This window comes from Eleutherodactylus coqui, chromosome 3 (assembly GCF_035609145.1).
Source record: "Eleutherodactylus coqui strain aEleCoq1 chromosome 3, aEleCoq1.hap1, whole genome shotgun sequence".
Classification (NCBI taxonomy): domain Eukaryota; kingdom Metazoa; phylum Chordata; class Amphibia; order Anura; family Eleutherodactylidae; genus Eleutherodactylus; species Eleutherodactylus coqui.
This window is the reverse complement of record NC_089839.1, coordinates 174,839,641-174,857,170: the sequence shown is the minus strand read 5'-3', so window position 1 is coordinate 174,857,170 and position 17,530 is coordinate 174,839,641. Positions and strand designations below refer to the sequence as shown.

At 43.9% G+C, this 17,530-nt stretch overlaps 1 protein-coding gene across 5 annotated transcripts in view; it reads right to left on the bottom strand.

The window, feature by feature from the left end:
- SLMAP (sarcolemma associated protein) overlaps positions 1–17,530 on the bottom strand; it is a 118,275-nt gene that overhangs the window by 13,493 nt on the left and 87,252 nt on the right. For all 5 annotated transcript variants that reach the window (XM_066596569.1, XM_066596570.1, XM_066596573.1 and 2 more), the window contains 6 exons: positions 7,231–7,290; positions 4,432–4,512; positions 3,408–3,464; positions 2,900–3,025; positions 1,933–2,007; positions 499–819 (listed from right to left, as the gene is read on the bottom strand). In XM_066596569.1, coding sequence (XP_066452666.1) covers positions 499–819; positions 1,933–2,007; positions 2,900–3,025; positions 3,408–3,464; positions 4,432–4,512; positions 7,231–7,290 — 720 coding nt within the window. The remainder of the gene's footprint in view (positions 1–498; positions 820–1,932; positions 2,008–2,899; positions 3,026–3,407; positions 3,465–4,431; positions 4,513–7,230; positions 7,291–17,530) is intronic.

Sequence of the window (17,530 nt, the reverse complement as noted above, 5' to 3'; positions counted from 1 at the left end):
GATGGACACAACTTGCAATACATCTCTAATAACTCAAAGAAGTTCTGCATTTGTGTGTCCATCACAAGACCAGGACAGATTTCGTACTGGAAGAAAACAACAAGGGTGTATGATCACACTTAGCAGACGTTTTGTTGAAAATCCAAAGTATTTTGCACAAGTATAAGCATTGTGGATGAGATTTCAAGAAATCTCATCCACACACTGTGCTACAAAAAATATCTAACGTAAATTGACCTCCGATGCAGATTTTAAATTCTGCCAATTAATGTTGCGGTTTTTCACCCTTGATCTCATCTCTTCAAGTACGGGGTGAATTCTGCCATGTGTGGACATAACCTAAAGGCTCCCATTGACAGCCAACAAAGACGCTGAAACCGGTGAGGAAAAGTTACAGAAAGCATACTGGAAACTACTATAAATTAATTTTACAATAAATGCCTCTTCTTTGCTGGAATTAGAAGATATTAAGGGCACGGTTGGCAGCACACTACTGACCTTGCAGCCTTGCTGACTCGGACATCTGCAGGTCCTCACGATCCTTGCACTGTGCCTGGAAACTGGCCTGTAGATTGACAATTTCTGCCTCATACTGGCTGGCTGTTTTACGCCAATGCTCAAGCTCAAACCGCACCTCCTGCAACTCTCCCTGAAGTTCCACTATATCCCCTTCTCTTTCAGTAGCAACTTGTTCAGAGACGTGTTTGAGGATGGCGATCTCTTCCTGAGCCGTCAGCAGCTCCTCCCGAGTACTAGCAATCTCATTTTCCTTCTCTTCACGCAAGATCTCAATCTCTTCCTGTAACCTGTGCAATTGGGCTGGGGAGAAATCAAGGCAAAACAGTTTATACCAGGGCTTCAGTCTGCATGAAGTCCATGTATATAATACACTGATGTGAAGTCAGCATAGATATCTACTACTTAATCACTTATCCCACATGATATCATCTCAGAAAGGAAAAAAGTCCTTCACGTTGGTTGGGTACGAATGTATAATTCCAGGTTTCAAGAATTAATTAATCTTTATTAGAGCAACGCGTTTTGGCGTAAACACACACCTTTGTCAAGTTCATTACATGCATACAATGATCTTATTTATAGTGAGAGGGAACTTGTTGGATTCTAATCACGGTGGAAGCCAATCAATGTAATAATGACGTGGCTTCTGGGGGTGTGTAAAGAAAAACGTGTTCACGTTTGTTTTGGAAGGTGGGTTGAAGCACAATGATGCACTCCAAACGTGAACACGTTTTTCTTTACACACACCCCCAGAAGCCACGTCATCATTAGATTGATTGGCGTCCACCGTGATTAGAATCCAACAAGTGCCTTCTCACTATAAATAAGATCATTGTATGCATGTAATGAACTTGACAAAGGCGTGTGTTTACGCCGAAACGCGTTGGAGGACTTTTTTCCTTTCTGAGAAGATTTCCATAGCACGGAGTCTCCACTACAGCAGACCTTGGCGACCCCTCCAGACGTCTCTCCGGTTCACATCGGATAGCGGGAGCCCTTTTACTATGAGCTACCTCGGACTTTGGGTGCAGGCGGATCTCCTGTATAGGAGTACCCACCTAGCACCAGGTGCGTGTCCCTTCATACTAACTATACATTGTAAAGCATTTCATAGAATATCCACTCCTCTGGAGGCGCTAAGCTTACTATATAATTTATCCCACATGATAGATTCCCCAGCAAGAACAAAAATGGTTTCAAAAACTTTAACTAAAATTATTTCTAGGAATGGTCTCCCAGTAAATGTAATTCGACCCATTGTGGTCAATGTGCCATTTGCTCCCTCTAGTGGCAGCTGTGAGTCATCAAAGTTGCATAACCTTTAATCATCATAAACCACTAGTAGGTTGTATGCAATAATGTACAATGCGGGTCTGCGGCTAACACTAAGCCTGCATAGTTGGGGGTGAGTACCTTGGAGGTGCTGAATCTGTTTAGTTGACTCTTCGGCTTGTTTCCTACTGGATTTCCGCTCCTCTTCTAGAAGTGCTGGACGGAAAGTGAAATATAAAGTTCGTATCAATGCATACAGAAGAATATCTGAAAACAGACCATGTGTCGTGTAGACCGTGCAGCTCCTGACTACTAAGATACGGACTTTACTGTGGACAGAGACCAACTCTAGCATTGATCAACGCAAGCAAAATGTTCCTACAGATATCTGCAGTAACTAAATGATATTTTGAAAAGGAGGGGCACAATGACTAACGCGATTTCTAAACCCTGCCTTTTCCATTAGCCCCACAGACTTTGGACCCCATTCTAGTGATCAGCAGGGGTCTCAACTCCCGATATTTCCTTTCTGGATAAACAAAACCTTTAAGAGGGTCATCTAGTATCCTGATGAAGACTAATTGTAATAATCTGAAAAGAACAGGAACATGTAAGCAGCCATCCTGTACAAATCAGATATCTAGTCGGCTCATGATAGCCACAAATAGGATCTGCTATTGCTTTAGAGATGAAGTCCTGAAGCCATTAGCTTCTATACACTGCAGCAGTCTTTAGGCTGGATGTGCACTTACCGTGTGTGCGAGATGTGCCCGAGAGGCTCAGGTGCAACTCACATTGCTCACACATGTACACCTATCGATTTACATGGACGGATCGATAGGACTTGCCTTAGTATGTCCCCATTTCTCGTCAATGATACGGACAGAAATAAGACATGCAATGAGTTTTATCCTGTGGACCATCGGTCTGCATAGCCCCTCGGGATATAAGGGAGCCGCGTGCTGTCTGTGACACGGACACCTCACAGCCCCAAGTAAGCTAGAATGCTGCAGACCTTACTTGGAGAGTTTAATTCAGCTTAAGCCAACTTTCCTAAATAGTTCACCCAGAATATCACACCCATCGGCCTCCAGAATGCCAACTTTACCTTGTAGTTCTGTGCATTTCTGTCTACTGGATTTTGCAAGATCCTGGGCCTCTGACAATTCTTTCCGTAGCTGCTGCAGGTCCTGCTTTGAGTCATTAGAGCCGGTCTGTACATTATGTAGCTCATCTAGGAGACACCACAGGGTAGTAGGGTATTGGGTCATGTACACCATAACAGATGAGGCAGGCCAATGAGCTAAAGCTGTGTGCGGCTTTAAGCCAATGCAGTATAAACCTTATAGGTTAGTTTCATACATCCTTACAGTGGGGGAAAATAACCTAAATGCGTAATCAGCGTTTAAATAAAGTAATTCATACTCAACCTTGCATATGTCATGGGCGCTACAGTCTATTAAGGCCTCCTCCTGCAGATATGGAGGTGGTTCTGTAGCAGATTTCGCCCTTTTTGGCATAAATTAATGCTTCTTTTTCACTTTTGATGCGGATTTTGGATATTTATTTTTTGAAATGTCTTTCTGCCCAATAGCGGTTGCTGAAACAAAGCTCACCTTTTAATATAACTTTATTCAGTGGTTCATTCAGCTCTTGTTCATCCATTTGGCCGTCTGCAATCGAAAAAACAGAAGAAAAACCTTACATGATTTTTTTTTTGTAGAACAGCACAATTTTCAGTCTTACTCTACTATTCTAGATCACATGGATTTGCTGCTGACCTGTAAGCACCTTGTTTATATCTTATTCATGTTTTTAGTTTTATGAGGGGTAAAGAATTAAAAAGTTTAGTTTAGCTTATACTTTTAATTTTAAAAATAAAGGATAGGAAGGAGTTTCTCATATTGTTTTAACGTTTTGATATAACATTTATACAGTTTTGGATTACAGGGTGCATACAGCAATGATTTTGGTTGGAGTCGCGCCATATAATTGAAACATATATATTTTTTTCTTTCTGTAAATTTTTTTTTGTAACTTATTTTTGTAGCCATTTTGTTACCATCTATGTCCCCAAGATGTCATATAGGACCTCTGGGGGTCATTTACATTGTATATTTTTTTCCCTTCTTAATGTCACACTTTTCCACTGCAGCTAGGGCATTCATAGGAGCCCAAGATACAGGGCAAAACATCCCCCTGTAGTGACAATCACTAACAGAGCTGATCAGGGTCTCCTGGACCCTGAAGCTCTGCTGTGCCAGGTGGCAACTGGCGACCACGTGATTGCTGGGTCAAATAACGAAAGTACTACTTCCGCTTTCTCTCTTTTAGTACATAGGGCTCATTTAGCCTGGACAGGAAAGGGCAGAAGCGGTTAATAACCAGTTCTACCTTCTCCTCCAGGTCCTTGGCTGTGTTTAACAGCCGAGGACCCGACTTGCTCCTGCTTGTTTGCAGGAGCTTTAATCCCACATAGTCCTTCTGCTATCAGCCTGCAGAGAGACCACGTACCGTAAATTTAGTGCTCTTAGTCTTTAAATGGTTCAAGTGCATGCACTGCATGTAAGTTGAGAGAAGAAACTTGTGTTTTATGGCCCAGTGATGGAAACAGCAATACATCAGATATGTGATTATTACCTGTAGTGTCGTCACTGCTTTTCTCCTTGCTAGGACTGAGTGTGTCCGATAAATCTGAATCCTTCACTTCTGGAGGACTCCCTTGAATAGCGGGGAAAAAATATTAGAAGAATAAGCCAGATGTAACCACTGAAATTAGTGTGAAAGTATCAGAAGCATTCGGCATACATGAATAATGGCTATGAAAACACAGGAATTTTGGATAAAACGTCACCATTAATGATCCAGACCACGCAAAGTAATCCACTAGCTACAATGATGATAGCAGAAAAAGCCAGATGAGCGTCATAACCCATCAGCTGCCATGTTACACTGTCCACAAGTTTGGCACATATGGGTCTTACTTCTGCAACCAGCGTCTGCGCCCCTCAGACGTAGAAATTAATCACAATGCTCCACAGAAATCCCATTCAAGAACTATGGTCAGGGCTCGACGTGCCACCCCTTTCCCCAAACCAGGGTCCAACACGCTGCCCCGTCCCCATACACTGTACAGAGTGCAGCCTGTCACGTGGCCGCTAACGGGGGTGGGGCAGGAAAAATATAGTAAGCCATTTCTTTTTAATCACAACCAATTAGAAAGTAAATGAATTTCTAATATGATTTGTCCCTTAAAAGGGATGCCGGCTGTCCTGACATGTCTGTTTTAGTAAATATTCATACTCCATGAAAAAAAACAACAACTTTGGACCAACTTTTCATAGAACTGTATGGTGCCGTTCCTTTATGACTCCTAGAAATGTATGAATAAATTGACTGCTGGGTGTTACTACATAATCTGACACTGGCCAATCAGTGCTGACTGTAGGGACACACCCCTTTGACAAGAGGTAACACCCAGCTAATTTATTCTTAAATTTCCAGGAGAAACTGCAGAATGCAGGGTTATAAGAGAAGATGCTCCAGAACGGTTATTTTCTGGAGAATAGAAGTATTTATTAAAGCAGACATAACAGGAGTGAGCAGAGCCCCTCTAAAAGGCAATAGGCCCCCCAGCCTGCCTCATGAATTACTGCCAATCAGTTGCTTCAGGGAAAAATAGTCACATTGTAACAACCACCTCCTACTTTCGAGATCGGCAGCACGTAATCCATGAAAGAAGTGAGGTGTGGTGGGCTGCTTGGTGGGTATACAAGGTGATTGATATGTGAGCAGATAGTCTCTCATCATGGGCCAAAGGGGCAATTTATCAGAATTGCATAATGGGGATGATTATTGACTTTTAGACCAAGCGTGGTGGTATTTCTCAAACAGCGCAATTTGTCAACAGTTCACAAGCTGCTGTAGTGAACGACTATCATGAGCGGACAAATGGCCCCATTGGGAACAACTGAAGTAGAAACTGCAGAGCACCACATGCCATTGATGTGAGAGGTGAACATCTGCTGTGAAGGTGCATGAGGGCCCACCAATACCCTACAGTGGAGCAGCTCATCACAAGAATGAACTAGGGGCTACCAAACATGTGTCTACAACAGTTCAGCAAACCCTACTGTGAATGGGGCTCTGGAATAGACGGATGGTCACTGCACCTGTGCTAGCAAAAGCGCATCAGAACTGCGGAATCTGTGGCTGTACCCATCTTTCTAGGGGATTGCAAAAGTATTGGACAGATCACCTTTATCTAAAGTCTGCTGTGTTTAGTCTAATACCCCATTTACACTGGACGGCTGTCATCTAAACAATCTGCACCGGTGACGTCACCACTAGGTGTTAGCACTCATGCAAGCATTTAGACAGGCAGGTCCCCGCTCACTCGACGCAGCGAGAGGGGAGCGAACCAGTGAATATTATGCTGGTTACAAATGAGCGACCAACGCTAAGTAAATGAATAGTGCACGATGGCTTTGCATTTAGACGGAACAATGATCCCACATTTTCGTTTGTTCCAGAAAGACGGGAAAGCAAAGTTGTTGACTATACAAGATAAGAACTGAAGGTTCAGAAACAGAACTACTAACGCCAACCAGCAACAAGCCACAAACAATGCTCCTTATCAGTTCTGTGAGCAGGCCCATCCTGCCAAACCATTTATGGACAAAACAAGTGGTGCCCTAAACACTTAGGAATGAGGTGCGGAAGGAGGGGTGAGATCCAGCAAGGGGCGCCGCCATCAATGCCAACACTCACACCCCTGCACGTTTACCCTGTGAGTGCTGGCAGCATTAACAAAGTAGAGGCAATCCATCCAACACATGGAGCCTGCTTAAAATAGAGGACAGAAGTAGTAACTGGATCTGGATGTGCGGCAGCTGTAGCGTTTAGTGTCCCCGGAGCGTGAAAATGTGATAATGGTGACACTTCCACAATGATGTGTAACTGTCATTGCTTCACGCTAATTCTGCAATATACATAGCACTTATATACAAGTTTAAAAAAAAAACAACTACATCTGAAGGCACAAAATACATAGTTCTTTTTAAAGGTACCCAATATCACCGCAATACGAGGTCTGTAACTAGAACCTGTAAAGAGATCGAGCCTCAACATACAGCAATCCTTGTCGGCCGTTGCAAACCAGAGGGCTGTAAAAGCAGTAGTCCAGCTGTGGTGAAACTACAAATCCCAGCAGGCCCTTCCTGAAACTGTAGCTCCAGTACAGCTGAAGAGCTGCAAGTGCTGAGACAATGCAGCTTAAAGAATCAATAGACTAGCTACTAAAAGCCAAGTACATGTATGGGTGTATATTACACAAGCATATTACATGTAGGATATGTGGTATCTCTCCATGTTAATCCATAACTATGAAACTACCATTCCTATAGCAGAGTCATTCCATACAGTCTATTCTTACCGTACCTTTCAGATGCGGAGATTCTTGATCGGCTTTAGTCAGATGCTCCACTTCTATGAGCTTGTCTGTGGAAGAGGAGAGAAGCTGGTGAGTGGAGATGAGGGAAGCGATCTACATACACATGAAGTGGAGCACATTCCATGCCCTTATTTAAAGCCGGGACAGAGCCCACCCATTCACATGGGCTGGGGAGTAACCTGGCCAGCACTGCAACAAGCTGTCCACATTATAAATGTTCCTAAATCTTACTTAATGGCGCAAATGTCTAACTGCGGAGGTTTGTAAAGGAGACGAATACACAATGATGATGAAATAACTGTCAGGGAAGTAGATCGTGCTTTATACAGATATAGCTGCGCTTTCTTAAAAAGGAGTTAAAGTAAGATTATCTTCCAGACATGTTCCCTAACATACGCCGGCTGCTTCTTCCAACTTTGTACTGAAAAAAAGAAAAATTGGCTTCCAGTAACTTTTGGATGAAATACAGTTCCATTAATGGTCAAAAAAGGAATGGCTGCTGCAGTAATAAGAGCTATAAGGAAAAGTCTATACGACTACTAGAAAGCAGCGCCAATGATATCCAAGGCTAGACCGCAGTGCTGACTATTGTCTGTTACCCATTTGGCCTCGTTCACACTGCTGGCCACCATCATCATTGTGCTTTTCTGAAAATTAAGGTGGCGTAGGACCCATCATATGCTGGAAGCCACTCAGCACCTTAAGAGGAGACTATAATGGGGCCCGTTGGGTTTCAGTCATGGAGGCCGGCATTAAGCTATATGAAATGGCGTTGCATGCAGCACTATTGTGTCTGGGATTTATGAAGGAATCTGCAATGGAAGCTCTTAAAAAGACAGACAAAAGCCACAGCACAGATGTGAACAGAAGCTTTGGCCACGTTCATCACGGAAATAACTCTCTGCCAGATCCATCGCAACCAACAGCATCCTGCGGACCCCACTGACTCACAATGTGATCTACCAGGCAATCTTGGCTCCGAATGCCACTTTGCCACCTCTACTTGGTGTCTCCGAGCCATAAGGAAGGGAGATGGACTATTTGGGTAGACACTGGCACTACCAACTACGGCCAAATGCTACCAGATTATCCAAGTCTGACAAAAGTGTGGGAGTCTGTAACAAGTAAGGCACATAGACAAGTCTTGTATTTCTCCACCGCCATGGATGTATTTCCAGACCCATCGCAGGAACAGCAGCAGCTGTCAAACACCTACTCTGGTGTTGTGCCTGTCAAAGCAGAACCTCGCCAGGTGAACGCGTTGTGAGAGGACTTACCCATACTTGTTACCAAGCGCTCCTGCAATACGAAGAGCTGTTTTGTGACTTTTGTTATATGGCTGCCATACTAAGGACAACCCAACCCAAGTTTGGGTAAGTAGAACTACAGAAGGCTCAGACATGTCTGTGTCATGGTTGTTTTCCCATGACGGTTGCATAAAAATATACGATCCCTGAAGTAGTATAAACCCCAGTGAATAGGGATAGCACGATCAGGTTTCCAATCTAATCTTTTGCGCCTTCCCCTTGTACAAACACTGAGGTCAGTTACACAGTAATCAATACTCTTATATTACTGAAGAGGGAAGAGGAAGCCAAGCCAGTGCGGGGCCGGAGATCACCTGCTGTCTAGGGATTCCCTGACATACAATCCCCTCACCCTTCCCGGGTTCATCCCTTCTCTTTCCTATACAGCAGTTTCCAAAAGTTCGACCTTTCGTACCTTTTAAAACCCCCACTTGCGAGCTCACACCTGCTATAATTACGGCGCCATGAAGTGACATGATGGGCGTTGTGATTGCTGCGCACACAGGATAAATCTTGATGAATCATAGCACACGCATATGGAGGCCAAGAGACTTAGCTGGGACGCAAATAGACTCAAAGCTGTCACTGCTGAAGGCACGCAAGGAATGGCCAGGCCGGTACAAGACAGCGGCCCTGTACAAGTGTCTACCGGCGGCAGATAAGCATCTACAAAGCTTCATTTAAAAGGGGAAATATGGTAACAATGAAAAGTTACACTAGTCTTTGATGCATCTACTCTAAGGCCATCTGCACACGGACGGATTTGGATTGCGGAATCCACAAGTTACCCGTGTAGATGATCTGCAGCATTCCTCAACCTTAAGGCCTCATGTCCACGGGCAAATTCGGATTTTAAATCCGCAGCGTTTTCCCTGCACGCGGATCCGCGTCCCATAGGGGATGCATTAGACACCCGCAGGTAGTTAAATACCTGCGGATGTCATTTTTTCCTGCAGGCGCGGGTCCCGCGTGCAGGAAAAAATCCGGACATGCTCCATTCAGGCGCGGGTCTCCCGCAGGCTTCTACTGAAGCCTATGGAAGCCATCCGGATACACAGGAGACCCGCGCCTGAATTAAACTCACCTGCTCTGGGCGATGCAGGTCTTCCTTCCTTCGCGCCCGGAAACTTCTTTCTTCGGCCCGACGGATGTGACCGGCGCACGGACCGCAGCAGGTGAGTTTATTCTTATTTTTCAGCATCATGTCCGTGGGGCAGGAGGGACCCGCTACGGATTCTCCATGGAGAATCCGTAGCGGGCCTGATTTTCCCCGTGGACATGAGGCCTAAGAAGATTAGAACAGTCACATTTCCGCTCACATGGGCAGACAGCGATTGCAATTTCCGCTCGTGGAGAACAAAAAAATTGCGGCATGTTCTATTTTTGCACGGACGGCTTTCATTGAAGTCAATGGTAGCCGTCCGACCCATGACCCTTCCACAATTGGCAATGTGAAAAGGTCACAGGTTCTGCGCCATTGCTTGGCGAAGGCACGTGAAAAGCAGGGATTCAAAAAAAAAAAAAACGCACACAAAATGAAAAAACTTTACTGCGCTTTTCAGATGGTGAGCTGTCCGGTACATCCCCAATGAAGATTAAATAAAGGTAAGCGCGGACACAGGGTCAGATTCCACTGTAAAATCCGATCCGTTCATATGCAGTGGGCGTAACTCATTTCATGATCTTCAAGAGCTCTGTTGGCAGTCACTGAATGGGATTCATCATTATTGACTTAAAATTTGTCCTGGTCATGTGATCATGGTCATTAAAGGGATTGGAGAAATGTGAATCCAGTCCAGGTGTAATGGTGCTAAAACCCTCCATTTCCAGCCAGGTTGAGACACCAGGTCACATGGTATAGTGCTTTCACCATCCCTCAGTGACCCAACAACAGGTGACTGACTGGCGCAAATCAAAAACGAAGACAGCATGGATGATGCAGAAACAAGGGCTGAGTTGGTTACTGAAATGTGCCAGTCAGTCCCCTGCTATGACAACACCGCAAGGGGGAGGTAATCTATACTCTATGTCATGGTGTTAATGTATAGACTGCCAAGTTCAGGTCATGATGGGATATTTATTGCCTATACAATGGAGGGGCTATGCCTGTTTAACCTAGCTGGTACCTTTTCACCATTAATGGGCACTTCACATATTCTCATGTATATGTTAAGCGTACATGAAAAGACACATACAGATATGCTTAATATGCCATATGTTTGTAAGTTTTTTAAAATGTAGGCATTAACCCCTTCCCCCGGCAGTTCGTTTTGGCCTTCCTGGCAAAGCCCCATTTTTCTAAAGTAATGTAATTATAGGGGCAAGATTTCTAATTTTAATGAAATCACCAAAATCTATTTTTTAAAGTGACCAATTTAGGTCTGAAATGACATTGAGAGGCCTTTATATATTAGTAAACGCCATAAATAACCCTATTTAAAAAAAAAACAAAAAAAAACCTCAGTTTTCAAAACAGCATTGACAAATTCTGTTAACTGTTTATGCTTTTACTAAAAACTAAAGCAAAGTGGAGGATACTTTTGAAAATGTCATTGCTGCCGTATTGTGTGTTTTGGGAGCGGAGGTGTACAGAAATCCACAGCGGACTTTTTTCACATGCAGTTTGCAATGAGCTATAGGCGATATGTTATCCTTATTCTGTGTGTCATTCCGACGATACCCAAATTTATTGTCTTTTTTTAGCTCTTACTACCTTGTGGCAGTAAGAATTTTTCATGTTATTTTTTTTTCCCTTGCATTGCAGTATTCAGAGAAACCCAAGGTTATTTTTCAGTCTACGGAGCTTTATGAGGCCTCAAATTTGGCTGGACAAGTAGATCTTTTCATTGATACCATTTTGGTGCGCATACACCTTTTTATTTCATTTTTTGTGTTGCAGAATGATGAACAGCGATTTGGACATTTTTTTTTATAATGGTATTTATCGTATAGGGTGAATGACAATTTTATAGCGCCAATCGTTACAAATGCGTCAATACCAAATTTGTGGGGCTTTTTTAAATTTGCACTTTTCCAATAATGAATAGTTCTGGTAACAGACACAGATAAGGAACACTAGAAGTGGAGGGGAGGGGGGGGGGGGGGGATGACGCATGCTGCCCATTCAACTCTAGGGAGAGGAGATGGGAGGGTGGAGGAGGAGAGAGAGATTTTCAGATGCTGTGGCAGCTAACTGGTATGTACTGCTTCTGACAGCTATTAGAATTAGTCTACACTGCCCAGTACTGCTATATAATATTATTCAATGATATGTATATGTTTTGTACACAGAGATTGAGAAGAATATATTCTGCTCTTCTCTGCGCAGTGTCTGGAGATAACATTACAGCTAATCTACACCATCCGGCTTAGGGACAACTGAAAATTGGAAACAATCTGTGAAGGGAAAAACTACCAATAAACGCAGACAAGCCGTACTGTATAATGGCCAGAAATTTGTTAAGTGCGCTTCAAAAGGGGTACCTGTGAATAGAAAAACAGGTCTGCCTTTTGCTACTCCTGTCCATAAGCTTTGTTGGCATTGTTGCTCCTGCACATTCGAGTGAATGGGGCTTTACGATAACACCAGCCACAGTCCATGGACCAATCTCAGTCTTTTCCAAACCAGACCAACTTTTCAAGCTCTACAATATGGAGAAGAGCTGAAATAGTCTTTATATCTGAGAGATATGCACATGTGGACTCTTCCCATCAGCCAGGCTCATTGGAGGTTAGCTACCAATTATATCAAACTGCAGGCCTTAATTCAATTCCTTCTGTCCTCACATTTGTACACTAATATCCAATTAGGAATTCAGTATTTCATGATCATCTCATACATATCAATATATGCCCTTGATTCACAGCATTAAATGAACGAAACTGAGAAATGTCACTTTAACCGATACTAATCATTTTCATTGCACAAACCAAAATGTATCTAAGGTCTGACCTAGAGAACTGCGATAACGCCACCTGTGTGGCACTCCAGCAGGAAATGCAGTCAGCGGAGCCAAGTAATGCCAGCAGCTGCCCCATTATTGTTTCTATATTAAGCCGTGTGGTTACGGAGCCGGTGCCAGCGAGTCCTGACCTTTGCAGAAGGCACATTCTACAGGATACAGCAAGTGACACATTATTACAGCCCAGATCTGGCAGTATGGAGCGCCAAGGACAGCAAGAAGAATAAGTGCATTGTCAACTGGCAACAAGTGAAACAACAAAAAGGGTTTAACTGGAATTATTCTGCCCCTTTATATAACTAGGTAGATCTGTCAGACTTGGAGATTGCTTACCGGCTCAGCTGAAAGGTTGCAAATCTGAATGAAATCAACAGCAAAAGTAAGAAAATTATCTTTTTCATGACAAAATAGGACGTTTCCGTTCTATTAACACAATTTTTTGTGGGTGCTATACACGGGTGGCATGGATACCATAGGATTAGTGCTGCCAATGCAGGTTGAACAATGCAAAAGTGTGAAGGAGGGCAGGACCGCTTGGCCCCTCTTCACCACTGGACTCCAGGGCAGCCGCATGGTCATGGTCTGCCTTAAATTAAAAGTACCCCGCTGTCACATAACTAACTTTATTATTTTTTCCATCATCCTCCTATCTTGCAATTAAGGTATAAAAGCTACAAAACACATTCAATTGTGACTGTTAGTTTTCCCAGTAGTACAAACCATGTGCGGGGCTGAAAGAAGCAACTGTCTGGACCACAACTTATGGCTTCACGCATCCTCTACAAACTTAAAGGGATAATGCGATCCTATAAAGTGATAAAGTTATCCCTTTATAACCAGTCGGGCTTTAAAGGGGTTTTCTTGTGGCAATGACAGCATGTGCCCGCTCAGCTGCTCAGTCGAGGTCCCGAGCAACGGACCCCAGCCGATCAACTATTGATGACCTATCCTAAGGATAGGTTATCAGTAGTATTCTGCCTAGTAAGTCCCTTTAATCTCTGAGGCCCCCACTGATCCTGGAAATGAAGCTGAAGTACTGTGGCCCCCCTCACTGGTGCCACAGCAACTGTAACACTGCCCTATTTAAGTGAATGGAGTTGTGCTGCTGGTTGCCACAGAGTTGCTACAAAAGAGGAACTTTAAAAGCGAAGCATCACTACTGTAGAGCTGTGTCACCTCCTTTCTACAGATAAGTGGGGGGTTCCATAGGTCGGACACCCACCGATCATGAAGTGTTCTTGTACCTCAGGGATACGCTAGGACTTTATAAGATGAGAATATTGCAGAATGGCAAATTGTGACCGCCTTCCTCCAGCCAGTTACTTAGAAGCTGCGGTCAGCACCTACCGCAGCATTTAAGACGTTAAATGGCCATGACCACAGTTTGCTCCAACCATGGCTGTTGCCAGCAGCTGACCGCAATAGATGGCAGCCTTCAGGTATGAAGCAAGCTCAGCTCCCAAGACCGTTGCATACCTCCACTTACAACCCGTGGGATATATTTACTTTCTTCTGTGAAGTTTTCTGATTGGGAGCAAGCAGCCATAACTAATTTGGGGCATTTTTGCACAAGTCTAGAAGTCAGTATGCATTAGTTGCATCCAATTCCACTTTTGTACTACAACAACCCATGAAAATGTAGGGTTTTCTATGTTGTTATGAAATGTACATATGAAGCTTACCAAGTGGTGCGCTTCACTTTAACCCCACCTTCACCACAGTATGTGTAATGGGTAACAGTGGGTGTACAGTATTCATCTTTGTCTCTTAGTGACAGATTCTCTTGAAGTAAGAGATCCCTTGGGAGCGCACACCTCCGTGTTCTACTATTCAGCTTCTACTACAGATTAACTGCAGTGAATAAGCAGCAAGAGATCAAAATCCACCAAGCTGCAGACTGTCTGATAGCCTCTAAACCTCTGCATTAACATTCTCAGACAACCTATGGGCACATTGTATATCTTATTATAAATCTAGTGCAATCAATAATCCAAAAATATTCTTTACACAGTCATCCTCTGCAATCTGTTCTCTAATACGTGGCTTATAAATCTCCAGCACGTATGGATTTACAGCAGCAGCTGAGGGGAGGAGATGGTTTGTGCTGAGCTTCAAGTATCTCGCTCTTTATCTTTTCAGCTAAGAAGTGGGAAATCAGTATTTACCGGAATAAGGGAAAAAAAACACAAAACAATCTTCTATTCTTCAATACCTCTCGGTATATAGAAAGTAGTAATCTGGAACAATTTATGTAAGGGAACATAAGATGTGCTGGTCATACATCCTGGATATAGTACAGACCATAAATATACTTTGTCAAAAAATAAAATCGCGCCCCTAGAAGGAGCTGTCAGTTTCCTGAAAAACTCTGCATGATTGGCTGAACAGTAACAGTCCAGCCACATGAGGCCCTAAGTGAAGTGACCTCTTCCTCCGCTTGTGTAGAGCTTGATGACCACTAGACGCATCTACGACGCAGAGAAGAGATGTCACCCCGTAACCAGAGTCTGAGAGGGGCACATTATTGGAACGCGAGGAGCTGGATGGTCTTATCAACAAATTGCTGCCACCGGGGCCGAACTAACCAGACTGTTAGGAGGTGTTGGGACCAGTGGATGCGTGAGGGCATACATGCAAGGCATGCGGGCTCAGGACACCCTCGACAGACCACCAGTCGAGAGGATCGTCCGACAAGCACAAGCAGCTGTAACTGTTCCGTTGTCGGACATCCAGAGACAGGTGGCACCAAGTCAGAACCATTTTCAGGCACTTGGCTGAAGGACATTTGGTCTCACTGCCTCATTATGTGTACGGCCTCCGACACCCACTGTCGCCTCTATTTGTAGTGCTGTCGTGAACAATGAAACTGAACTGCTATGGGGTGGAACCGGGTTGTCTTCAGTGACGAGTCCAGGTTTAGTTTGGGCGTGGACAATGGCAGTGTTTATGTTTGGTGATCTAGGGGTGAGCGCCTCAATACTGCCTTTGCTGTGGGATGGCATACTGCCCCCACTGCTAGTGTGATAGTTCAGGTAGCTGGCTCAAGGTTGAGTCAGCCTTCCATCCTTCTGAGGTCAGTAAAAGGAGTACCCAGCTTGAGGTGGGGTGGGGATGTAATAAATAAGTTACCTGAAAGCCCTGCAGAATAAGTTGGCACTATACAAATAACAAGTCCCTTTCCCTTTTTACAATGAGTGTATATTCTGAAACATGGCTTCCTGGTGTAATACGCACCTACGGAGCACATTCTGATCATTTATGCAAACGCATTATAACTTGAGGCAATCTAACCGGAGGATGGAAAGGGAACTAGGGCAACGGAGCGCACAACAGGATTATATTTCTCGCAGGTTAACACCACAAGCTTGGGTTGGGATCAGTGCAGCTCTGCCAAAAATCTATACAAGGTTTAAACCATCTGCTTCTGCTGACAAATACCTGGGCCCCTAAACTTACCCACTGTGCAAGATGCCAGTGTGTGCGTGTGCCCATCTCTTCTTTACCACTTTCATGAAGGATTTGTTAATGGAATAATTCTCCCATGCACCCTATAGTCTCAAATTTACATAGGCTATTTTTGTATGTGAAGGCACTGACAATCAGCATTTTACATGGAAACATTAACCCCCTGATGTATCAAGTATGAGATGATCAACAAGACAAATAAACTACTTATTTAGGGGGCATAATGACAAAAAAAACTTTACTTCATCTGCACTGTAACATGTACACAATACATTATTAATAAAGGGGTTGGCGCGGATATAAACGTATCACCTGTCTACAGGATGCGTGTCTGATTGATGGGCTCCAACCGACCACAGAAGAGAAGCCAAGTAAAAGCGCTTGTCCTCTCCATTCGTCCCATGGCAGCATGCATACTCCGCTGCTGCTCCATTCATACCAGCACTCCCATCCTCCTTGCAGGTCTCCACTGATCAGACACTTATCTGGTGGATACGTTTATGTCGTGAGACAACCCCTTTAACTTTTAGAGTTTACAATCTGCCTATTTAGACAGAATGATTGTAGTTCAAAAAGTAAACGATAATCGTTCAGTCTAAATGCAGCCAACGACCGGAGGAATGAATCGGTCACTTTTGGTTCTTTGTACATTTTATGCAGGCATTAAAATGGTTTGATCACTTATCGTACGATTTAAAATGGCGCTTGCTTAGTAATCTTCATTTACGTACACAGCGAATATGAAAGACTAAATGATTTTTCGTTTGAACGAGCCAGCGATGTATCTGCCTGTCTAAGCTGACTGCACAAGCCAACCAGCTAATTCGGACGTCATTCACGCGTTCAAACGGTAATCGTTTGGTGTAAAAAGAGAAAAAAAACAATAAACTAAACAAGCAATTTGATAGACAATTACTTTTAAACACAATGCCGCAAATCTCCAGACCCGGCTCTATGAATGATCAGTTGACTTTAGTAATGTGACAGAAGTGAAATGATTTTGTGTTTTAACTATAATAGCAGTAAAGGTGCTAAATGTAACATTAAAAAAAGGTTAAAAACTAGAGATGAGCGAACGTACTCGTTTCGAGTACTTACGCACCCGAGTACCGCCATTTTCGAGTACTTCAGTACTTGGGTGAAAAGATTCGGGGGGCGCCGGGGGGCGGGGAGAGGCGTGGCGGTGCGGGGGGTAGCAGCGGGGAACAGGGGGGAGCCCTCTCTCTCTCCCTCTCCCCCCCACTCCCCACTGCTACCCCCCGTGCCGCCACGGCGCCCCCCGAATTTTTTCGCCCGAGTACGGAAGTACTCGGAAATCGCGGTATTCGGGTGAAAAAGGGGTGTGGCCGAGCACATTCGCTCATCTCTATTAAAAACTTTTTTTTCTATAAAAAGAAATCAAAAGTGATGAAAATAATAAAATCCCCAAAGCCGCTCTATTTCCAGTGCAGGCACACATTCATCATGCTTTCTGGATAACACATGCCCTATCAGAATGGAGGCTTCTGAAAACCACAAAAAAAAAATCCTCCCCACTCTCCAATTATGCAGTT